The sequence below is a fragment of the Eptesicus fuscus genome, chromosome 7, assembly GCF_027574615.1.
Source record: "Eptesicus fuscus isolate TK198812 chromosome 7, DD_ASM_mEF_20220401, whole genome shotgun sequence".
Classification (NCBI taxonomy): domain Eukaryota; kingdom Metazoa; phylum Chordata; class Mammalia; order Chiroptera; family Vespertilionidae; genus Eptesicus; species Eptesicus fuscus.
The window spans coordinates 14,324,836-14,350,729 of record NC_072479.1 but is presented as its reverse complement, the minus strand read 5'-3'; the positions used below and the strand labels follow the sequence as shown (position 1 = coordinate 14,350,729).

The following is a 25,894-nucleotide window of genomic DNA, read 5'->3' as shown; positions in this document are numbered from 1 at the left end:
TTAAGCTCACATTCAAATCTCCAAGGATTTTGAAATTTGAAGTAAAAAAACTTGACTGGAGTTCAGCTGTATGAATGGAGCCCCCTGGAACCAGTGTCTGGAGGGGGAAATGATGAGGACACTCATTTTCTGAGACAGCTCAGGGACCAGTGATGCAGACCTCTTCACCTGGGTCATATCACAGACACCCACGTGCAGCCTAAAGCACCAGGCCAAGAATAAGCCAGAAGTATTGCTATTCACAATAGCTCAAACCTGGAAACAATCCCAATGCCCATCAGCTGGTGGATAAACAGACAGTGAAATGAACATGTATATGCAATTTCTAGAAAGGCAAAGCTATAGAGATGGAGTGCACACCAGGTTGGTAGGGCAGGAGCCGGGCCTGACTGCAAACAGGCACACAGGAATTTTGGAGGAGGATGGAAGGGTTTAAAAATGGATTGTGGTGATGGCTGCACAACTACTAGTATGTAAATTTACTAAAAATAATTGAACTGTGCATTTACATTCATGGACTGGAAGAAATGTCAATTATATTTCAATAAAGTAACTAAAAAGAGAGGGAGAAAAGAAAAAAAAAGCCAAGAAGTCAATCCAGCATATATTTCCAGCCGTGCTGCTCAACTCCATTCTCTTAAGAATTATATTAGTTATGGATTAATATTCTCTTCCCGTCTTCCTCTTGGGAGTGAAATTTTTAATTTGAAGCCACAAACCACGAAACAACCAACCAACCATCTTCAATACTGAAGGACTGGACACTTGTGATTGTTTTGATACATATAGAAATCTCTAAAGGAAGAACTGCAAGTAAATTCTCTCTCTGGGACCGTATTTTCCCCGTTGTCAGAAGCAATCATTTGGTGTTCCTTTCTACAAGCATGAGGCAATGTCCTTAAGTTCACACGGTTACCTTCCTCAGCTGGGGCCAAGGCTTTCTCAGCATTTCTCTATTTTACTACAATAGAAATTCTTAAACAAATCAAGTCTTATTTCAATTTACTAATGATCTCTGTACCAAAAATATAAACCTCGTCTTAATTTATTGGTTTTTTCAGCAGCTGTTCCCAGCATATGGAATTAGCCCAAGCACTGTCTGTAGCCACAGGTGTTAAACTGTTTTCTGAAAAAGCCCTGTCCACACCTACCGAGTATTCTCCCTATCGCCCACTGCCTCTCTATCTTGAGTAGAGGTCAGAAAATGATTGTTTTCTTCTGAAAGGTAGGAATGCTGGTGAGCAAGGGCAGTGGTGCAAGGTTCCACCTGACCTGCATAAAACACAGGCCGCAGCGTGCGCTCAGGTTATAATAAAGACGGCTGCAGGCTGTCCTCTCCCTGCAGTCAGGGTTTACTTTATCCTTCACTAGATAAGGCTGCACCACAAAGTGACTTGCATCCCTGCTGATGCATCATGTAATATCTTATGGACTCTCCCATAGTCTCAAAGTGCGACCCGATGGGATCTGTTGGCTAATGATGTGGAGTAGTCTTCCAGTCAACACGCTCTCACTTGAAACTGTTATTCCTATGGAAATACCCGCAAAATAAGAAAACATGGACTTCCTTCATTTTCCAGGATATCTTCCACTCAAAGTGGTTCCATCATCATTATTTTTTGATTGACCACTTGACTATGATGCTGATGTGCTACAACAGAATGTGCAATATCCCTACTGTCTTTAAAATCAATTACTGGGCTTAAAATGCCATTTTACAACAATTGGTTGAAAGTACTAACATTCTAAACCAACAGCCTAGTTCTTTATGTTGTTTAATTCATACAGGGGACGAATGAAAACTTTTTTTTTTGCATTACCATTGTGTGGTTGTTTTGCCTATTCCATCAATCTTATCCTGTAACTTTCCTCTCTAACTTCTCAATTTTTTTTCTCTGCCCATCTCTCCCTCCCTCTGCCCGTCTCTCCTCCCTCTATGTGTTCCCACCTGTGTGTCCCGCTCCCCTCTGTGCGCCCCACTCTGTGCATCCCCTCCCCTCTGTGCATCTCCCCCTCTCTGTTCATCCTCTCCCCTCTGTGCGTACCCCCTCTGTGCGTCCCCCTCCACTCTGTGCATCCCCCCTCTCTGTCCATCCCTCTCTCCTCTGTGCATCCCCCTCCACTCTGTGCATCTCTCCCCTCTGTGCTTCTCCCCCCTCTGTGCATCTCCCACCTCTGTGCATCTCTCCCCTCTGTGCATCTCCTCCCTCTGTGCTTCTCTGCCCTCTGTGCATCTCCCCCCTCTGTGCATCTCCCCCCTCTGTGCATCTCCCCCCTCTGTGTATCTCCCCCCTCTGTGCATCTCCCCCCTCTGTGCATCTCCCCCCTCTGTGTATCTCCCCCCTCTGTGCATCTCCCCCCTCTGTGCTTCTCCTCCCTCTGTGCATCTCCCCCCTCTGTGCATCTCCCCCCTCTGTGCTTCTCCTCCCTCTGTGCATCTCCCCCCTCTGTGTATCTCCCCACTCTGTGCATCTCCCCGCTCTGTGCATCTACCCCTCTGTGCATCTCCCACTCTGTGCATCCCCCTCCCCTCTGTGCATCTCCGCCCTTTATGCATCCCACCCCCCTGTGCATCCCTCTCCCCTGGCCATTTAAGATGTTCCAGCAGAAGATGATCCCTCCCCTTGTGCTCTGGAGACAGGCCATGGACGGCAGTGTCAGAACGGCACTGTGTGCAAGCCTGGGTGGGATGGGCCCAGGCATGGCATCACCAACTTTGACAACTTCGCCTTCGCCATGCTCACGGTGTTCCAGTGCATCACCATGGAAGGCTGGACAGACGTGCTATACTGGGTACGTAGCTTGTGATGGGCAGCGGCAGGGAGTCCGGGAGCTTCAAGGCTTGCTTCCCTCGACGTCTCCCTTGTTCACCTCCCATGACTTTGATGGAGAGGCTGATGAATGCCTGTGATTTTTTCCAGGCCTTTGCTGAGAGACAAAGCAAACACTTACACTCCCCCTGATGAGTCTCTCTCTGCCGCCAGCCTCAGAGAAATACCACCTTTCAGTGTGCTATGCTGTTTCTAGTAAGAAACATGGCAGGCGTAACATAGGATCCCATTCACTCCTCTCCCACTAGTGGGTTTTTCTCTTCTTATCATTGTCTTGCCTCTGTCCCCAAAAGACAGATCATTTGTAATTTTTAGATCGTTTATAATTAAAGAGAAACATCAGGCCTGGTCTTCTAAAAAGAAGCCATTTTTTAAAAAATATATTTTTTTATTGACTTTAGAGAGGAAGAGAGAAGGAGAGGAATGGAAACATCAATGATGAGAGAGAATCATTGATTGGTGGCCTCCTGCATACTCCACACTGGGATCGAGCCCACAACCCTAAATTTTTTATAAGCATCAAGTTCTATTGATTAAAAACCCCGTTTCCCCAGTTTTTATGTTGTAGTGGACATGCTGAAACCCAGCGTTGCTATGAAATTGCACCTTTCTGCAAATGACTACTTGAAACTTGCCTGAGCACCTTGTACCTAGCAAACATTTACTGAGCATTCCTTGCATGCCAGGGGTGCCCCTAGGGACTGAGAATTCAGACTAAAACACATCCAGTTCAGGCTGAAAAGCTCAGTCTAGGGAAACACTACATTTCAACTGAATGATGGCAACACAACCAGAACCGGTGCTGGGAAAGTTGCTGTGTTGTCATACTTTCAAAAGAAGATGAAGGCCAAGTCAACCCTTCCTCAAACTAAAATAAAACTTTGACAATATTTTCTAAGACCCATACTGAATAAAAACTGATTTTAAATGATTTGTACAAAGAGAGGGAATTGAACTTATTATACTTAGGCAAATTTATTTCACTTAGCAAAGCTGATCAAATTCCCAAGTGGCCCTAACTGGTCCTTTTGCCTTGGGTGGATCCTTGGCCAGCCAAGGACAGAAGCATCCTTTTTCAGATGGGCAGTTTCTGCCTATGGGCCATGAACATATAGTTGTATGGAATGGTACTTTGGAATCTCATCAGGTGGAGCTTCAAATCCATGCCTTAAGTTGCTATGAAAACACCTTCAATGGCTGCAAATTGAGAGCAGTTTAGTGGTGGGTGGGTGTGGGGTTGAGGGGAATAGGTATAATTTACTTTGCTAATGGCCCTGATGTATTTTTGTGATCTTCCTTCATTACTTCCTCCCCCTCCCCAACCACAACTCATTGATACCCCACCAGCCAGATGTGACCCAAAGAAATACTATCATGATGACAGCAGAATAGGGAATGAGAACAAGCACACAAATGCAACTACCAATTTTCAGCAGCTGTGTTGTGCTTCCTCCCCTGGGGTGTGTGTGATAGAGCTCAGGCTGGAAATGGAAAAAGTGTCAGAGGTGAAGAAACAATCCCAGGCTCATGGGACATGCCTCTCTCTGATTTTCCCAGCACCTTTTTGAAATGGCCATGTTATATGTGTGTGTGTGTGTGTGTGTGTGTGTGTGTGTGTGTGTGTGTGTGTGTGACTGTGTGTGGGGGTCACACACACAGTCACACACACACACACACACACACACACACACACACACACACACGCACACCTAAAGCTGAAACAGAGCCTCATACTTGGGTATTCATGATGGAGGCATCTCCCAGCCCAAAGCTCCTGGCTTTCAGATAATTTCTCTGATTGTTTTGACCTTCCTATGGCCATTTCGTTCTTCCTTCCTTCTTCCTATTTTTCCCTCTTCCTTCCTCCCCCTTGAGCATTCCTCCTCCTTGCCTCTAGGCTGTATCTCTAAACCCACAGCATCTCAAATCTCAATGTGCTTTAGTATAACATGGAGCTTTCTAAAATAAAGATGCCAAGACTTCCCTCAAGCCATTGTGTTAGAAGCTCCAAGTTAGACCCCAGTATCTGCATTTTTAAAGCTCCCCGAGTGATTCTGATGCTCAAGCTGGAGTTTGAAAACCCCTAGAAGTCTAAACTATTGAATTTGAATGGTGCTGCTTTGGTGCCCTGATCTGAACCAGTCTAGGGAGACAGTTTCCATAGTAATTGGGGAAGTAGGGTCTTCTACTCAGAAGAATGCATTTCTCTTAAAATCCAAGTGACAAGTCTAGAGGACATGGGAAGGAGCAACCCAGATTTTCAAGTATGGCAGTAAATGGAGACCCCAGGGCTGGGTTCCTTCTGAACCACCGAACAGCTGGTTAGAGATTCGCAGGGAGAGACTAGATCGTTACAGCACTAACAAAGCCATTGATTCAATCACTAGATACTACCTTGGATAGAAGGGAGTTGGAATGTCACCAGTAGCATACAGTAGGCACCTGCCTTCTGCTATGGAAGATACTGAGTCTATTTCTCCTTTTCTCAGACATTCATTATTTTACCTTATTGTTGTGATTTTGAAGAGTTAGTGCACTCAAAGTGAATCAAACTTGAATATTTCCTCAGCTATTAAACTTTGGCCATACACTAGGTCAAGGCCCCAACTAGCTGAACAATTAGCTTAAAACATTTCCTGTACCTAATGCCCCGTTCTAGAGGTTTGTAGATGGCTGGATATGGGGATTTGGAAACCAAGACAGAACTCAGGTCGGGGTGTGGTTTCCTTGGGAAATGGCTTCTTAAGCCAAAGCCTCTCCATTTCCTCCCAGAATGTTCACACCTCTTATGAACTTGGGGGAGGGGAGAGGACAGTAATCACATAAAAAGTGCAGCAGGGAGGAATTTAGGGTTGTATGGATGACCATTGGTATCTGATTCTACTTCCAGGTGTGTTTGGTTTTTTTAACCTAATGTCCCTAGCCTTCTGCATAAAATTCAAGACTACTTTTCTTATATGGTTTAGCCAAGTGCCTTCCTGAAGATAAAAGAGGCTGCTAGATCAAGATGATCTGTAGGGTTCTCCTATTAGGGTCAGTTTAAAACTCTGAGCATTATCCCTTCCACATTTTAGCCAGGTCACGATTAAATAGATAAATATCAATCAGTTATCTGCTCAGTGCTGACTTTGTGCCCAACACTTGAAATAGCTCCATCCATGCTCATGGCACACAGAATAACATGGCCACTGAACTGGAGTTTGGAACCCTCGGAGAAGGTCACATGTGAGAATTGTGCAAAAGGGAGGCAGCAGTGAGAGCAGGCACCAGAAAAGATTACAGAATAATTCTTCAAGAAGATGATGTTGACTTCTGCTCCCCCAAAGCCCTTCTGATCTAGGGCCCCTAAGAATATGGCAGACTGTGTGGCACAATAGAAAGCACTCTGGTCTATGTTTTCCAGACTCCTGCTCCTCTCCACCCTGCCACCATTGGGATCACCATCTTCCCACCACCCATTGCCCCTCCAGTGGTTTCTCTATGATCAGTGCTTCCACTGATTTAAAAATATTAGCAATTGAGCTTTAAAATAAGATTAGAAACAATACTTAGTGAGAAATGTAAAGGAAATATTTTAGAATCACAAAGAGTGTCTTCTGTAGGGTCTGGATTACTTTGGGTTCAGCAGGAGACCTTGGAAACAAGTATCACGTTTTGACTTTTCACAAGTCAGTTGTTGACACTGCACTCTGTCTTGTCATTTCAGTACATGTCTGCACACGCTAGGAAGATATTTCTACTGATCTCTCTCTCTCTCTCTCTCTCTCTCTCTCTCTCTCTCTCACACACACACACACACACACACACACACACACACACACACACGTGCCCATCAGCCACACATCTCTGGTCTCTTGTCTCAGTGCTGCTGAAACATCCCTTGTTTATGACAACGGCCTTTTGCATTCAGGCAGGTTGTAACTCAGGTTTTACTCTGTTTTTCTCCCCTCCTCCGTGGCTTCTTCAAAAGGCCACCTCTTTTCACTAAATATAGAAAGTGAGTCTCCGGAGGCATCAGGAAAGGTGGAGCTGGATTCTGTTGATGACCTAGTAGTCATTCTAAGTCAAGAGTTGAGAAAAAAATCCTCAAGTGATCCATGAACAGCATTCTCGGCTCTAGCAGGTACCAGAGTAGAGAAGGTGGTAGGTCCTACTTAGGACCCTGTGGTCTTTAATTCGGAATCTTTGTCAGAGTGTTACCCACTTACCCATCTTTAAACAGAGAATCTGTTATCTAAACTATAAACCGTTGGTTCATAAACATATCAAGAAAGAGAATTAGCATCTTTCAAAGTTATTATTTATTTACTTATTGGGTTTCATTTTATTCATTTCACTGGTGTAAGGCCTGAGTGGGGCCTGGAGTGGGGCTGGTGGGGAAAAGGCCTGCCCTTAAGGAGTTTAGGATCTAATTGAAGAGACAGGCGCCACACAAAGAAATGTGTCCTAACAACACGGGGCAACAGAGAGAGCAGGGAGAGCATTGCAAGGGGATCGGTACCAGGAACAGGTGGGATTTTGCAGGCCCTGAGGCTGAATGAGGAGCACAAGGGCTCCTGCCTGGGAGAGCAAACGAAACAGTTCAGGAGATTGAAGAGAACTGGGTTTCAGCTTCTCTCAACAGACCAAGAAATAGCTCTGCTGCCCAGGGTGCTGTCAACAAGTGTTTAAATCAGGGGTCCTCAAACTACGGCCCGCAGGCCACATGCGGCCCGCCGAGGACAGTTATCCGGCCCGCCGGGTGTTTTTGCTGCTGCTGCCTGTCCTGCTTAGCAGCCGACTTAGCAGTGTGCATAGGAATTTGTTCATAGTGGTTTTTTTTTAAACTATAGTCCGGCCCTCCAATGGTCTGAGGGACAGTGAACTGGCCCCCTGTTTAAAAAGTTTGAGGACCCCTGAAGGATCAATTAGGGGTCTAGTCACAGGCATCAGACTTGGCCCAGGCCCGGTGGCTGCTCAGGACAACAAGCATGTCTTCTGCCCCCTACACATGTCTTCTGTCCTCTCCATGGCGCCTGACCTTCCCTGGGAAGTCAGTGCACAATCCCATCTGAGTTGAGGGATTTTTAAAAATAGATTGTAGATGGAGGGGTTAGTTTTGTGGGCTTGCCTTCTCTGTGTTAGGAGCCCATTGGTGTCCTTAACGTGCAAACCGGCATTTTACTATGCTCCGAGGCTCGCACAGGTTTTCTGTGCAGAACAATGAGCAGGCGTAGGGGCAGAAAGGAGTCAGGTGAGACCTGTTATCTGCTATGCTGCTCTCTCAGTGACTCGTGGATGGACACCCCATGTCCCAGCAAGCAAGGTGACGAAGATCACGAGTAGTCACAGATTTATCGAGTCTTTGCTCAGGACACAGGCATTTTTGGCAGCAGCAAACCCTGTCCTCTAATGACACTGTATAAAGTGCTGTGACTTTTATGGGTTTACACCTCCTGCCTTTGTTGGCAAGTGACAGCCTCTTTTGGCATTAGCTGTGACAATCAGTCTCTTTAGATTCATGGTGCCTATGCCAAGCCTTACGGAAGAAAGGCACCACTTGAAAACCCAGAGAAATCAGCTGACATCGAGAGTGGCCTAGAGGGAGTAGGGGCCAAGAGGTGTTCCTGCTGCTTTTTTCTTTTGGGGGAAAAATATACATTGATTTAAGTTTGGATTCCCATCAAGGAATTAGATTGAATGGTTTCAGAAGAGTCTTCTGTATTTTCATTCAGCATTGCCTTTGTCCACTGATTCTAGGACTAGCAAGCTGTGTGTTTCAGCAAAGGCGGAGTCATGTGTCACTGTTGGCTCCAGAGGCATGATGCTGTGGACGGTGCACATCGGGAGGCCTCTCCACACGCCGTCCCTGGGAAAGTCAGAACACCGCTCTGTTGCAGGCCTAAGAAACAACTAGCTTTCATGGTTAGAAAGGACCTCTCCTTTTTCACCTCTAAATCAGGGTGTCAGCCATCTGGGTCATTTTTTGAAAACGTGACTGTATTTATTCTGCCTTCTAAATAGCTCCATTAGAGCCGATTTAAGACATCGATCTCATCTCCAAGTATTGCCCTACTTCACAGCCACCCAGCATTGTCAGTGCTCTACCCAGGCTGCCCCAAAAGTAGGTGGCCTAGAATAAAGAAGAGAAAGTAAGAGGGGAAACAAAGGAGCTCTCTTCTCTCTGGCCAGAGCCAGGCGACCAGAGAACCCCTCTTTGTGGCTGTTGAGCATTGCCCACTAAGGGGGTGCTGGGCTCCTAAGACCACCTTGGGAGCTTGCTAATCTATCATTTGTCCTCCTACCCTTCACCTACTATCCCATCTGAACCTCTGAAAGAACTCCCCCACAGCCTAGGAAGAAGCCAAAGCAGAAACAGAAGGCAACGGGGAGAGGTTGAGACCCGGAGTCTCCGGATGTGGCCCTGGCTGTGGGTAATCTATGGGTCTTGAGGCCAGCTGTGCAATTCCTGTGGGTGATGTGGTCTGTAGCTCCATTCACTTGAGGTTATTAATTATTTTGAAAGTCACTTACCTTGTGTATGGCACAGAGGACAAGACATTCAAACTAAAAACAGGAGCCCAAGGACATCTCCAAGGCTCCTGGGTGTGTTGACTCATCAGAGCTGTGGGGCCTGGAAGACTATTTTCTGTCGGTTAAGCAGTCGCAAAATTTAGCGGGTAGAAGGAAGCAGTCAGGAGAGATTTCATTTCAAGGAGCCAAACAGCCCTGCCTCCCACTCACCCTCCTCCCGGGCTCCGGAGGCAGCTCTATAAGGGTGAACTGGTGAGCATGCCATTGCCTCCTGGAACTGCCTGCTCCCAGCGGTCCTTTCCTGAGGGAGCTGAGGTCTGGGATCCAGGAGGAGCAAGGGAACTTCTTCAGAACAGAGCCCTTGATCCCCTACCCCTGCTTGGGGAAGCACTGCTCTAGGGTTAAGCACAGAACGAGCTGGTTGGTCAGTCACACGGTCAGAACAGCCGTGAGATTGTATGCAGTGTGCTGTGTGTATGCGTCTTTTCTCTGGTGAGAGTCCACAGTTCTCTTCAGCCTTCTCTGACCTCCCCACCCTCCCAAAAGAGAAAAGATGCACTAAATTAAGGATGAGGAAAGGACCTCTCTGACCCTCATTGGCAGGACTTAATCTGAGAGAGGAAAGGTGGGACACTCAAGGCTTCACCTGACCTTGCATCGGGGTCCATAGACGCCTCCTCACAGATGCCCCCTCCCATCTCAGGCTGCTTCCAACCCGGTGGCTCTCACTGTGACCCAGAACACATGTGTTACACACGATAGGCACTTAGTACATACTTATTGAACAAACAGGGACTCTTAACAAGACTGCTACCAAGGATAATAGAAGGATGATGTCACCATGCCCATAATAAAATGTGACATACAGACCCTGGTATCACATGACTATCATTGCCATCATTGCGTGGCCTATGGTCCACCAGCTCACTGTGGCTCCCATGCTTTTCTCCTTCCTAATCTCTTAACACCAACCCCGGCGCTGCTTGAATTAGTGCAGTTTTGTTTTCCTCCTGGCAGTGAAGACGTTACTGGACTTCCCTCAGGTGGCTTGGTTCCCTGTCAGCCTTGGTGCAGAAAGTCAGCTTCTGGTTGAAGGAGGCTCCCGGCTCCCTGCAATTGGGCAGCTCTGACTCACGGGGACCTCTCGCCCTGCCTCCTCACTGCTGCTGTTGTGTTGCACATTTTAGGGCTCAGCCACTGGGAAAAGCCTCCATCCCAGAACCAGGATGGCTGTCCAGTTGTAGGCTCTATTTTTAACAACCACCAAGTTCCTAGGAAAGTCCCATTTCCACCACAGGATGATATGCACTCCAGGCTCCCTCTTACTCCTGCTTCCCTTGCCCAGCCTGGCCCTGCTTGTTCTCCTGCCTCACAAGCCACTCCTGCCTTTTGGGCTCCAATAGCCCTGCATGTTCACCTATACAACTGCATTCACCACCTTGCATGGTGGTTGCCTTTTATTGATCTGTTCCTCCTTCAAGCCCAGGCTTCCTGATAGCACAGTGCTTGGCACATATCAAGCTCATTCATTCATTCAACAAACCTTTACTGAGCACCTGCCGCCTGCAAGGCATTATTCTAGGCTCTTGGGATACAGCAGTGAACAAAACAGGCCCAAACTGCCTGTCTTTGCGGAGCTTACTAGTACATTCCAGCATGGAAGACAAGCACATAATAAATGAGTAAATTATAAGTTAGAAAGTGACAAGCACTATGTAAAAAACAGCAGGGTGTGTGGAAGTGTGAATGATCAATAAACTCATACTAAGTTGAATTAAATTTGGCATGGTTCAGTGGACATAGGTGAGAATTCTTCTTTTCCTCCCTGACCCAGTTTAACAAATGACCCCCAAGCCCTTGACATAATTTTTGTACTTTGCACCATGATTACATTTGATAGATTTCTCTAACCAAAGTATGGTAACCCCAGATAAATATTAGTAAATTTGCAAAGAATATATTGGTATTTAACACTTTAAACCAGTCAGACTAGGTAGATCATGCGCACTTGTCAATCTTTTTATTCGCAGCAAGCAAAGGACGTATTTGTCCAGCATACATACTCAGGGCCCCTGAGGGCGGCACTGTCCCAGCACACCTGGAGCTCATTTCAGGCACCTGGCGGTGGTCAGCAACCTTCAGCCTGCTTTAGGATCCCCTGGGTGGTTAACATGGGGCTCATTGAGTTCTCTAAATTCTCTAAATGCTGGATCCATTGGGAAGGTTTCCTTCCCCCACATCCTGGAAGGTTCCAGATCTCTGGCTCTAGCAGTAAGAGCTGAGGCACGTCCAACACCAAGCTCGGATGCAGTGGAAGATTTACTGTCACATAAACCCAAGTGAGTTAAAATTATTCCTTGCTGAAAAAATTATTTTTTGAGGCAACCCACCTTATTTGACAAGTGGATGGAAAACATTGGGGAAATTTTTTTGTTCCAGAAAATAAAATAACAGAGAGAACCAGACAAGATCTCTCTTAAGGCAGAGCCTGCAAAAGTCCCTGACAGTTCAGGTCAAGGCCATAAGTATTCTGAAGATAGGTGATGCAGGGGTAGCAATGGGCCGTGACGCACATAGACAGATACCAAGGTCAGCCCCATTCGTCTCCTCCAGATTCTCTCCACTGCCTCTCTACCTGCCTCCTCGCTTTGACTCAGTTCTGCTTTCCTTCTTTCCTAACTTTCCTTCATCTTTCCAGATGCAGGACGCTATGGGCTATGAGTTACCCTGGGTGTATTTTGTCAGTCTGGTCATCTTTGGATCCTTTTTCGTTCTAAATCTGGTTCTCGGTGTGTTGAGCGGGTAAGCTGACCATTTCTATGTCCTCCTTACAATGCAGCCGAGCAAGGTCCCAGGTTCCACTCTGTCCATCGCCAGGATCCTCAGGGATGGGACCCTAAGAGGCCCAGGAAAACCAGGGGGAAACCCCAAATTCTGACCCATTGGCAGGCAGGCTGTTTGGCCTCTGATTTTCACCTAGAGGACCGGGGTCCTGGCGCTGCATGGGTCGGTGTCTGGAGCCAATGATGGGTGCTGGGCCATGCTCGACTGCTGTGTGCACCTCACTAACTATCATTCCGTTCTTCCAGGTCAATGATGCCGTAGGAAGGGACTGGCCCTGGATCTATTTTGTTACACTAATCATCATAGGGTCATTTTTTGTACTTAACTTGGTTCTCGGTGTCCTTAGCGGGTAAGCAGGACCAAGGAAAAAGGTCTTGATTTTTCCATTTTATTTACTCTTTCTGCTATTCCTGGCTTTATTCTTTTACTGGCTCTGATGAACCTGGGATAAGGGGCCACCTCGGGAGCCTTGAAGTGAATGTCCTTGGCCTGGCTGGGCAGGGTCAAATGTACAAATGATAAATTATTTGGTTCAGGCTCCACCATGAGACACCGAGGCCCACCTGTCTCCTGCCAGCTCATCCAAGCCCCTCCCTCTCTCAAGCAGCTGCTCAGTAGACAGGTGCTTCTCCTTGTACCTGAGGAGCAGCATGGCGACACCCTGGCCCAGGGAGGCCTTGGCAGCTGGAATTGGAGGGAAGAGTCACAGACTGTGTGCTTTAGCATATGCAGCAGTCTTGCAGATGGGTCCTTGCCTGACCATCGGGCCAGTCCCAGCGTGTGCCCGGCTCACAGTAAAGATGAGAGAGCCAGGCTAATAAGAGTTTCAGTGTAATAAGGGTAATAAGAGTTTGATTTAAACTACAAATAAACAAATGCAGACTAAAAATATAATTCCTTTTGATTCTAATTCATAGACTGAGCAGTCCATCTCTGAATGAAAAGGGCACTTAGCTCTTTAAAGCCCTAGATTATTTGAGAACTGAGGAGAAGCAATGTAGTTTCCTTTCTACTTGGCTCCACGTATAAAACTTGCTTGATTTTGGCTTTTGCTCAGATGAAGTTAGAAAGCAGTAGAAGCAGCAGAGGTACGGGGCATGGAGGAGCCCTGGAGATGGCCGCCTTTGTCATGGGACTCACTGGATTTCCTCAGCCCACTTTCTTCATAAGCCCACACCAGCCGTGCCAAGGCCTAACACCTAAATGCTCCTGGTAGCCTGCTCCTGGGTGTCACGCTCTGCTGCCTTGGTTAGGAGGGAGGGGTGCAGTCTATTTCTGCTCTGTTCCAGGCAGGTCAGCTGCTTTGAATAGCCTATCCTAGATCTCTAGGGACATTAATTCTGGGGGAAAGTCGGGCATAGGGAGAAAGATTGATCTTCATTTTTACTCAGTAATAAACCAGGAATGGCTACTCCAACCTCCTGCCACAGCCTAATGCGATGCAGGAGCATCAGGTTTAGTCTTAGGAACTGGGTGAAGGAAGGACTCTGCTTCCACCCTCACCCTTTCCCCTGGTAGGTGGCTTGTTAGAGACTTTGATGACATCATGCCTCTGCCAAGGTAAGACCACACAGGAAACGAGGGTATTCCCTCAGGGTAAGAGTGATGAGGACAGCTGCCTGGAAGGTGGAAAGGCTTATGTATTTGTGTTCCAACACGAGAAAATGCCCCTGGGTTTCTATGTAAATCAGCAAGGAAAGCATTGAAATCAGCCTCATCCCCCACTGAAGACAGAAATTTAGATATCCTAGCTCTGCACTTTCTAGAAGCATAATGTTGAGCAATGTCACCTCTTTAAGCTTTAGTTCCCCATCAAAAACATCAAGATAACAATAGGTTGTTGGGGTGATAAAATAAGATCATTTATGTGCAATACTTAGCATATAGTAAATGCTCAGTGATAGTGCTATCGTTACAGTGGTTATTGCATACTTGGTGCCTGTCATAACTGGAATTAGTGAATTGAATCATCAAAAGTTAGGTTTTAAAGATGAGGACAGTGAGCGCAGAGGTGTTAAGTGACTTGCATGGTGTCACTTTGCTGGTAAATAGCAGAACAAGGCTCCCATCTTCCCATCATTGCCCATTGGGTACACAATGAATGACCTTGAACTGAAATACAAGCCAGAGCTCTGAACCTCTAGAAAAATTTCTAATTCCATTTTCTTCCCCCAGAGATTAGAAACAAATTTAAGGGAAATACCCCCACCCCGCCCCTGGAATTGGGTTTGGAGAGTGGGAACTAGACTACAAACACTCCTCCTCAAGCAGAGAACCTGCCCATAGTCCTTGCCCCACAAGAAAAATCATCTTCCTGGTGGTATCAGAGCAGAGATGTCAGCTGTCAGCAGCTGCTGACCTGAGAGAAAAGCTGTTGGAGACCTGGCCTGGCTCAGACCCAGAGAGAGGGTGTGTAAAAATGCCAGCCCAAAGCCTGGCAAGTAGTAACACCCAGAGTGTGCGCGGACTCTGAACAGGAGCACCAGGCCTTCAGACCTCGGTACCTTGAGTCCTTGGTCTGCAGTGGTGTCCTGGAGACCTTCCCCGCACCTGCTCCCTGACCTTCCCCGAACAGTGCCTGCTGCTCAGAGCTCTGCAACGTCTGACAGAACATCGCCCAAGGCCTCCTGGGCCCCTGGGCGCACCCTCTGCTGATACAAAGAAGTGTCCGTGGGCGAGCAGCTCCCCTTCCTGGGTTAAGGAACCCTTTCTAACCTGTCAAGAGGGCCAGCCAACCTGAATGGGCCACCCTGAGTCCATGAAGTGACAAAACCTGGACTCGGGCTCCTGCTGCCTGACTAGCTGGTGGCGGCAGTTTGGGGTTTGAATCAGTGTCTTGATTAGGCAGGACCACAGGAATGCAGCAGAACTCCCACTTATTCATCAGTCAGGCTCCTGGGTAAGCCAGCCTCCTGGGAGCATTCAGAGAGTCTCAGAACCCAGAAACTCACTGCAGCAATGAGGCATGACCCGGAGCCAGCATTCTCTGTGCCGGCAGCGTCAGGCGGATTAGCTCATGCAATGCCCCCAACAACCCTCTGAGCTAGTGCTGTTCACACCTCCATCTTAGAAGAAAAGTGAGCTTTCCATGAATTCCTACCTCACTTCTGACAGGTGAAAAGGGGAGGATCCCGGTTAAATCCAAGCAATGTGAACCCATAACCTCTATTCCTGACCTCCATGTTATACTGTCCCCCAACCAATTTGGCCGGTTAATCCTATGTCCTGAAGTTATAGTAAAAAGGAGGGAGATGAAGAACCGAACTGCCGTGAGGAAGGGCGAGACAGCAGGCAGCAGCCCTGGTCCACGGCTGGCTCCTGGAACAGCCAGCGGGAGCAGAGTCCCAGGAGGAAAGTGTAGAGCCTGCACAGTAGGCTGTAGCCGGGCAGGGCTGTTCAGCATGGGGGCTGGCAACCAGCAAGTCTTAACAGTCCCTCAGAGAGAGCAGCCCCCACTCAGCAGCACTGCAGGCTTGGAGCATTCTGGGACTGGGGGCATGAAACCTACAGCTGTCAGTTAAGAGTAACTCACGTTCAAATTATGTCCCTCAGCACCAAGAAAAGGTTCAAGTGTGCTTGGAGCTTGCTGCTCATGAAGGTAGGGAAAATGACACTCCATGAAGCTTCCATTTAAAAGTTGGGAATCAATAATGTTGGTCGTCAAAGGGTCCTTTGGGTGTCCTTCATCTAGGATACTCACATATCCTGACAGGGCTGGATAGGGCCATTGGAAAGAATATACGTGTTCACTATCTATTGGTCCTCGCAGGCCTGGTGTTATAGATATGAATCAGGTTACATTTGTGTTCCCCTTGAGAAGGCTCACCCTCCAGCCTATCAGAATTACAACAGCGGTGACGGTGAGAGTCTCAAAACTGCACTGGACGCTGTAATCAGTTGCAAGTCCCTGGACTCTGGAATCCAGTTATGTTTTGTTTTTAAGTGATTGTGAACAGAGGGCTTCAGGCATGTGCCTCCAGTTGACAAGGGGCCCAGTACCTCTAGGCATCCAGTTCTTTTCCCCTGGGGAGATGTGCATGTCTCTCTCCCCCAAAAGCAGAGAGCAGGGTAGGTAAGCATGTTACCACCTGAAGGCATAATTGGACCATGGCACAACACCCAGGTCCAGACGGAAGCAAGAGAAAAGCCAGGGTGAACATGCCTTGTGGGTGGAAGCAGAAGAGATGCAGCATAGACAGTCGATTCTCATTATTCTGTGACGTCCCCACAAATGCTGAGTATCAATCCCGAACCACTGGTCTCAGGAGAAATACAGGGGGAGGTTCCTGTGCGTATCTGATCACACCATTTTAATCAAGTGATCAGTACATAACTATGTATTTTGTGTGTTTCTCTTTAAATACACTTTATTTAATACACATTGTTGATTCATTAACATTGAACTTATGGCCAACAGCACTGTAACTCATGCCTGAACAAAGCTCATCTAGCACACGTATTTTCTCCAGGAGGCACCTCACAGCCTTCTTGCACTGAGCACACTGGACAGCACTTCAGCACGATGCTTGGGGCCATTTTAAACAGCAAAATCACCAACAAAAACACAGAAGTGGCAATAAGCAGACCATAAAACTGTGGCAATAAACAGACTATAAAAAGGACCTCTGTTCACAGTCTGAGAAATGAAACAAGAAGGCAACGGGTCATCTTGTCTGACCTCAGCTGGGGATGTGACTCCAGTTTTCTTCCATTCTACAGATGTCTGCAGATGACCTCACAGGCACACGAGTAATTGACTTGGGGTTACAAATAAATTTTAGCGAGTAGGCAAATTCGCAAATACAGAATCTGTGAATAATGAGGATCGGCTGTATGCATCATAGAGGGCCTAGAGCACCAGCCGTCGGTATTGAGGATTTTCCACTTGCACGTCCCTATGCTCGCTTTACATTAGTGAGTGCTGGTCCTCTGGCTCTCCACTCCACCCTCATTTTTCATGTTGGCCCCTGCTGGCCAGAGAAGTGCTTCTGCCTATGACAAATCCCACAGCTGTGACTGATTGTCTAGCCGACTCGGTCCCTGGGCCCAGCACAGCCTGACAGGCTGGGGCTTCATGTCTTCATTAGCTCAGTCCCCAGAGCAGGTGCCTGGCTGGCATCCAGGCGAGGAGATAAAAGAGAGCCAGGCACTGCCACCCAGAAAAATCCCTTACTGCGTGGGGTCTGGATAGGGAAACCTGGCTCACCTTCCATTCGGCTGCAGTGTGATTGTGTCCCATGACCCCTGGGAGCCAAGGGGAGCCACAGGCTTCCGATCTGACCCTGCCACTTTTCCATCCCCCTCACACCCTCCTCACTCCCCCCACACACCCCAGTTTTCCTTCATCATAGGGGATGTTTGATGTTTACTTTGAGTCCCCAGAGGGTACCGATGGTGAGTTTTATTCCACAGGCAGATCTGTAACAGGTCTGGGTCAATTATCCCTACTCCAGTTGGGCCCCAGTCCTATCCTCCCAACCCTAGAAGAAGGATGGGTAGTTGTTTTGTAACTAGAACTTGAACCCTCTGCAAAATATTCCAAAAGAGCCTAAATAAACCCTCAGCTATTTAGTCACCTTACAACCCAAACCCACTCCACGGGAGAGGGGATGGAGGTGCAATTGCGTGTGGGCAGAAAGAGAGCCGAGAGAGGGGCTTTGAAGTGTATTATTGGAGTTGATTCGCTCAGGGAGGGGACTTCTATATGAAGTGACTCTCCAGAGAGCAAGCCTACAGCCCTGGGGCAGTGTGACTGGGTACAGAGGTTTGGGGCAGATAGCATCTTTCCTTGTCCACCGCAATAACAAAAGGACGGCGGGGCAACGCAGAGCAAGGCTTCCATCGTCACTGCAAGCTGTTAATCTGGCCCCTTTTCCCTGGATTAAACTCTCTGGGAAGGAAATGAGGGTACCCACCAGTTGGCAGGAAGCCCAATGAAAAGCAAGTTCAATCCAATTAGAATTCAATCAGATTTAGGAAGAAAATTCCATCCAAACCAGAGCATCATTAAGGCAGCAGTTGAAGAGAACTCATTAGCTTGAGAGCTCCCACATCTCCCAGTTAAGAAGTTCCCTAGACCACTTCCAGCCCCAACCCCATTCACCATAAAAATGGTGAGTTCTAAAACCCGTGCTCTCCAAAGCAGCACTAGCAAAATGCACATACTAGCCGGTGGGTGTGGTGAGAGAGCCAGCTAACGTCACCCAGTGGATTCAGGGGCTGAGCCCCTGCCCACTACGGTTTGTTGGTGTGTCCTTCCTTCCAAGGTGCTTCTGTAGAGTGTCTGGCTTGTGCAAGGAATTCTTTCAAGGTGGTTTCTGCAGCCGCCTGCCGTGAACTACACCTTTACTGGTGAGAGAAGGAGGAATCGTATTTCTAAGAATTAAACAAGATGCCCAATGCAACACACACACACACACACTCACACACACACACACACACACACACACACCACTGAGGGCCCCATTCCCCATAGACTGAGTATCAAGCAGAGAAATGCTCCTGTGTACGATTTGGGAAGAAAAGACACAGACTTGCTTGGCAAGTTAAGAACTAGCCTTCTTGATCACCACCTTCTGCTGCCAGCCCTGCCTTGCTAGGAAAGTGAATTCGAAATCAGGGAGAAATAAGGACAGAATCATAGAAAATAGAAAATAAATAGCCATGCTGTCAAATTTTTCAATAGGCCCTTCTTTGGCAAACTCCAATTCCAATTTCTACTCATTATTACTTTAAACTGAATGCATCATTTAACTTTTATATCATCTTGATTTTATGTATTTTTCCATTATGATTAGATTTCTTTTTTAACCTAAAAGGCAGCCCCCAGGACATTTTCTTGTGTTTGGAACCCTCATTGTCTCCATGTGAGAAAGCACTTTCTCTAGATTAGAATCCTTCCAGGCAGCTAAGAGAGATAGAAAGAGCCCTATTCATAAGAATAAAGAAGGAGGGGACTCATTCCCCTGGGTCTCAAATCAGTGGTGGACTGGTACCTATTTAACAATTGGCTCTTTAAGGGAGAAAGCTGTGGTTTATAACATTTGCCAATTCCCATGGTGTAAATATTCCCACCATGGCCAGTTTCGAGCCACCACAGAGACCTCACTGAAGCCAGAGTTGGGAAGAGCCAAGTGCAGGTGGCTCTCGGGAGCCACTGTGGCTGAGCAGGCTTCAGCACACCCGGCTCCTAACACCTTTTGTCACCCAGAGGCTCTTGAGACTTTTCTCCTGCCGTCCTACGCTGGGGAAAGGCGAATGCATGTTCCAACTGTTGTGGAGGTTTTTTGGTTACTATTCGGAAGGAGTTTCTGGGTCATTGGAGAACAGTTGTTACTGAAGGCAAAGCCTGTAATCATGATCCAGGAAAAAGAGAAATGGGTTTTATCCCTCCCATTCAGTGACTCCTTCTATTTATGTGAGAGCCAAGACATAACCTGGGATGGCTAGAGAAAGCTATCTGTGGACGTTGGGGCATGTGGGCGGGCTTCCTAGTGCAAAGCCATCCTCACTTTGGTTTTCCCTTGTCTCCATCTCTCCTTCACGCCCCACCCACGCCCTCCTTCCATGCGCTCCCTGCCCTGCCCACTCCACTCTCTCTCCAGAGAGTTCTCCAAAGAGAGGGAGAAGGCCAAGGCTCGGGGGGATTTCCAAAAGCTGCGAGAGAAGCAACAGCTGGAAGAGGACCTGAAAGGCTACCTGGACTGGATCACACAGGCGGAAGACATCGACCCTGAGAACGAGGATGAAGGAATGGATGAGGAGAAACCCCGAAACAGTGAGCAGCATCCAATGTCTTGGCTGGGTTCTCGGGGAGGGAAGAGATGGTGGGAGCACAGCAGAAACCTTTTACCGCCAACCTTTCTTTACAGTTGTATTCCTGGAACAACATTGGTCTCATTGCTTTCAATCATTTGCTACTCATAGAAGTTAGTGAAATAATTATGATTGATCTGTAAAGCCTCATTTTCTTTTAGAATCTTGGATCTTAAAGACAGTTTAGATTTTTCTAAGGTGCACTCTTTATTTTTAAATCAGACATCCCCCTCTGGGCTCCCTCTCTTTGGGCAGAGGGCAGGCTCCTGCACCAGGCTTGTTACAAAGAATACTTTCCACCAAGCAGCTCCCTGGGAAGCAGGAACCTCGCCCCCTTTGCAGCAGACTTCCAAGCACCATTGTGCTTTCTCATAGGAAAAGCATCCAAAGGTTTCTCTTAAGGAGCTTAGATTCAAAGTACTAACTGGGAAGACTGAGGAAGCCTAGGGGCATTTGACAGAGTTATAGAAACTGAGCTAAATCCCTCCCTCTGGGGTTGCACGGGGCAGGCTCTCACCAGATAAGCCCAGTGGGTCTCAAAGTGTGGTCCCTGGACCAGCAGCACCTGGGAAGTTGCTAGAAACTCAGGCTGAACTTCAGATCTGCTGGCTCAGAGATCCTGGGGTGGGGCCCAGCAATTGGTTTGAACAGCCTGCAGATGGTGGTGCTGCCGGGTGCATTTGAGAACCACTGGGTTAGGTCCGACTATTCTCCCTGTTTCATTGGACCTCCCTCTCTCTGACGACCACACACTTGCCTCCTCTCTCTGTGTGCACTCTTTCCCATTCATTTTGCATGTTTGAAGAAGCAGCATTCCTCAAGCTATATTCTAATTGCTAAGCGTTTCTTCCTCAAGCAGCATAACTTGAAAACATGCTCCTGAACCTTGAGCATCTAGGGTAGTCAGGAACCAAACAGGTTAAAAAGCCAACACGATGGTTGCTGTAGGGAGACAGGCAGGTAAGGTGGGAAGCCAGAAACATTCCCTGAGTGGACGGAAGGTGACAGTACCCACCGAGTCTCAGGGAGGCTGATGGAGGGAAGCAGGATGCTGGTATGGATCAGATGCTTCTCTCCTTAAGGAGCCAGGAAGGCGCAGGACTGCCGGGCCAGCTGCCCTGAGAAAAGCACGGTCTTCCCATCAGCTGTGAAATCCCTGTGTGCGCAGGCGTGTGTGTGCATATATATCCTAGCACATACATGTAAATACAGTGAGTCTAGTTTCTTGCCCTTATAGTAGGCATTTGTTATGTCCATGTGTTCAAACTCCCGACTGGTTTCTGTGAGTTTCTGCTTATTAGCATCTGAGTCCTGATGGGGGATCTAGAGGAGGATTGGGTGGAGGACGTGGGGAAGGAGACAGCAATGGTTTAGCTGCAGAGACCGATAGGACCCTCCACCAACGCTCCCTTTCTGATTGTTGCTCAAGAGGCAAACACAAAATTAAAACACACAAACAACAGGGACTGGTAATGACATAATTTAATAACCTAAGGAGGCAGGTTGGAAGACAAGGCCTTCAATGGATTTTAACAGTGAGCAATGGTGCCACGGGGTTCTTTCTGGGAAAATGCTTGGCAGATTCTATTACACTGTTGATGGAACTGTGGCGTAGTTAGTTTGTGGCACGGACTTGTATGGTAGGTAAGTACCACAGGGAAGCTTACCTCTGAAACACAGAAACTGGCATCTTGGCCCCTCTCCATCCTTAGTCAGGGCAGAGGCCCAGGGTCATAGTTAATGCTGATGAGCAAGTTTCTTAGCATATTATTAAAAATTAGCAACATCCACTACTTAGCAGTCAGTTGTGGTCCACAGACACACGTAGTTATTCTGTTCTCTGCCTAAAGCAAGAGCTTCCTAGAATTGTGCTGCTTTCCTGTCCTGACCATTAAATGAATAAATTCCAAGGCGTTCCCAGCATGGAGAATTCTTTGCTGCTGGACCAGATCACGTGGACAAGGCCTGTCCCCCCACATTTCTGTCCAGGCTTTGGGATGAGCGTGATGAACTGGACAGAACCTCTGCCAAGGTTTTCCGAAGTCCGAATATGGATGAAATCAGACTCTGGAGACTGCTGTTCCTCCCCCCGTGCGCTCCTTCCCGAGGGCTGGAGGAACCTTTGCTGTCTGCTTCTGGTCCTCAGCCAGCCTTGTCCTCGGAGGACAGGGTGGGAGCCTGCCACCTTCAGTTGTTGAAATGGTGCTAGAACAGTCCTACTGGGTGGGCAAGGAAATGAGTCTATAAAAAAGCAAGATGAAGAGTAAAATAGAGCCATGTAATGAAATGGATGTGAGAGATGTAGTAATGGAGCCAGGAAACCAGTCCAAAAGACTGTGTCTATTGGGGAAGTCCAATAAAAGCAGTGATTAAATTATTAGGGAATTGGCAACCTAATAGATTTGCAGAAAAGGCAAGCGTATGGCTCAGGAACTATATTCTTGTCTTCAAAACTTCATAGTTTGCCCTTTGAAACAAACACAAGGGGAGAAATGCTGCTATAATTTATATGTGTGTTTCAATTAAAGTAGTATCTTAGCCTTTGAAATTGATAAAAATTTACAATATAGTAAGCTCTGCCAGTTCTTTTCAGCTCAAAAACAAAGTAGTCTTTTAAGAAAAAAAGGCATCATCACTATTCATCAATGGCTCTGGCAACTTCTGTTCTTCCCTGGGCAGAAGGCAGGTCAGCACCTGCCAGATGCTGCTGGAGTAGGACATGGTGACAGAGAGGTGGCACCAGGGCAGGACAATGAGCATACCTGCAGGAGCCCGATCATGCACTTTTCCTAGGAAAAGCTACAAACACCGTGGAGGAAATAGAAAGAGCAGTGGTAGAGAAGACAGAGAACAAGGGCACAGTTAGGAGGTACTTCTCTAAGTAATTAGAGTAATGATGTAGCTGGTAAATTACATCCAAAAACATGTTCCCATTTATGCTTCCACCCATTAAAGTCTGCTACATGCCAGACACTGTTTCAGGTGCAGGGGGTATAGCAATGAGCAAAGCAGTCAAAAATACCTGCCCTCAGGGAACTTACCTCCTAGTGGGGAGACAGTCAGTCAATTAAATGGTATGTCAGAGAGTGATAAGTACCATGGAGAAGGTGAAATACAAGAGGGAGACAGAAGTGCTGAGAGGTTGTAATTTAGGTAGGGTGCCCAGAAGTACCTCACTGAGAAGGTGGCATGTGAATAAAGACTTGAAGGCAGTAAGGAAATATGTAGATATTTAGGAAAAGAGCATTCTGGGCAGAGGGAATAGCCGGTGGAAAGGCCTCAAGGGAGGAGCAGGGCTGATGTATTTGAGGAGCAGAGAGGAGGCTAATGTGACTGGAGGGGAGTGAGTAAGAGGGGGAGAGGTAGGTGATGAGGTCCAAGGTAACCAGGACGTGAACCATGAGACTCACTGTAAGAACTTGGGCTTTTCTGAGGAGTGAGCTAGAAGCCACTGAGAGTTTTTAGCTGAAAAGTGATATGCCTTGACCCACATTTACCAGGAACTCCCTGGCTGCAATCTGCAGAATGGAATGGAGGTGGGCGAGGGTGAAGCAGGGAGCCAGGGGGGAGGTTCTTGCCTCAAGAGACCATGACACCTTGACCTGATATCAATGAGGTGACACAGTGAGGCTCCATGTTGTCCTGGTAACAATGAGGTGACACAGTGAGGCTCCATGTTGTCCTGATATCAATGAGGTGACACAGTGAGGCTCCATGTTGTCCTGATAACAATGAGGTGATACAGAAAGGCTCCATGCTGTCCTGGTAACAATGAGGTGATACAGAAAGGCTCCAGAATGACATCTTTTGCTGATGTATCAGATATAAGATGTGTGTATGAGAGAAAGAGGGAAACCAGAAATTTTCCAGGTGATTGTCTAAACAACAGAAAGTGTGGAATCCTCATGTACTGATCCAGGGGAGGCTGCTAGAGGAATAGGTGTCAGGGCAGGAATATTAGGAAAAGTCTCACACCCAGACGTTTGAAATGCCTATTTGACATCCAAATGCAGATGGTGTGTAGGCAATTGGGAATTCATCTGAGGTTGGGGGAGAGGTCTGGGACAAATTATATTTTGAGAAGTCAACAACATATAGAAGGTATTTAAACCTACTTGCCTGGATGAGATCACTTGGGGAGTAGTGTGGAGAGAAATGGGAGAGGCCAGCACTGCCCTGGCCTTTCCCACCTCTACCAACTTGTGGAGGCTGGGGTGTGAGGAAGAGCCAGCAGCAGAGACTAGAAGGGCATGGCATAGGGGAGGTGGGAAAGGCCAGGGCAGTGCAGCTGAGAGGCGAGTATGGTGGCCGCTGGGAACTCATTACTGGGCTTAGCAGTGTGGGGTCACTGGTGTCTTGACAAGAGCTGTTCCATGTCATGGTGATGCCCAAAACTTGAGGGCAAACAGAGTCTTGTTTCATGAGTGTCTTGAGTCTGGAGACTTTCCAGGATGGCATCATGCTGCAGGCCTCCTGTTTTGGGTGCAGCTTAGCTGCCAGTCATCTCAGGGTTTCCAGACAGGGAAGGAGAAGCACATGGCCCAGCCTATCTGGACCCTAAAGGGTCAGCGCCCAGTCCTTCATCAGGCCCAATCTGCAGCTGGTTACAGACAGCCTTGGAGAAAAGGACAAGATGATACTCAAGAGCCATTTTAGGGCCCAAAAAGACAGAAAAGAGGCAAGAAAGGGGCACGTTTGTACCTGTTGTCTTTTGTGCCACTTCCAGAGTGGGCAGCCTCAAGGGTCTTGGCTCCACACCCCTCTGCTCTCTGAAAAAGACAGGGTAATATTGAGGCCTTACCCCTCCCTCTGAGCAGCAATGAGCATCCCTTTTAAAGGCACCAACTACAAAACTGTCGCTGCTGCACAGGTCATTGTCATCAGCAGAGAAGCACCATTGCAAGGCACAGGGTCAATTTCCTGGCTTGAATGCTGCATCTGAGAGAAGGACAGCCATAAAGAAAGATAAAGATGGAATTCTTGCTTGCTTTCTCCCCCTCAAGATAAAGAAAATGCATTTATTAAACATCTATCCATATAGGAAACTCTCATGTCATTAAGACAATTTAAAGGCTGCTCCAGCCCTCTGAAGTTTGTAGTGTAAGACAGATCTCTCCATGGTTATCAATTCCTATGTTCAATCAATTACTAAGTCTTACCAATTGACCTCCTAGAAAGTCCCTCTTACCTGCTCCCTGCTCTCCTCTCCACCTCTGTTCCCCTAGACCAGCAGCCACCTGCCTGCCCTGCTCCCCAGCACTATTTACATATATCTAGTATAATGTAGACAAGCCGGTCTTCCTAGAGCTGACATGCCATTCCCTTGTCAAAAGCTTTGGCTGTCTCTCCATGGCTACAAAATAAAGCCTGGCAGATGGCAATAGCTGGTGTGTAAAGCGAAAATTAAATGCTCCTCACCTTGCAAACAAACTCCCCCAGGGTGGATCCCATGGTACAAAGAATTTTAGAACTGGACACGTATTTAGGGGTCATATAGTTAAATTCTCTCATTTTACAGATGGAAAAAAATTGAGGCTTGGAGAAAGTAAGGTAATTAGCCAAAAGAAACTCTGAAACCAATTATAAACTTCGTGTCTTTACAGAGATGTATTCAGCATCACTAGTCATTAGGGAAATGCAAATTTAGACCATCATGACACCTATTAGAACAGATAAAATAAAAAGTAGTGACAGCACTAAACTAGGGTTAGGATGTGAAGAACCAGGATCACTTATCCATTATTGGTTGGAACAGAGAATGGTACAGGCATTCTGGAAAAGAGGCCATTTCTTTAAAAATCTAAATATATACTTACTTAGTTACACTCCTAACAATTTACCCCAGAGAAATTAAAAGCTATCCTATCTAATAAAAGAGTAACATGCAAATT

The 25,894-nt window shown here is 47.3% G+C and overlaps 1 protein-coding gene across 1 annotated transcript in view; it reads left to right on the top strand.

The window, feature by feature from the left end:
* The window catches only part of CACNA1C (calcium voltage-gated channel subunit alpha1 C), a 592,062-nt gene that overhangs the window by 411,100 nt on the left and 155,068 nt on the right, over nucleotides 1-25,894 (top strand). The window contains exons 7-9 of the mRNA XM_054718756.1: nucleotides 2,597-2,793; nucleotides 12,434-12,537; nucleotides 19,793-19,965. Of these exons, the coding sequence (XP_054574731.1) occupies nucleotides 2,597-2,793; nucleotides 12,434-12,537; nucleotides 19,793-19,965 (474 nt within the window). The remainder of the gene's footprint in view (nucleotides 1-2,596; nucleotides 2,794-12,433; nucleotides 12,538-19,792; nucleotides 19,966-25,894) is intronic.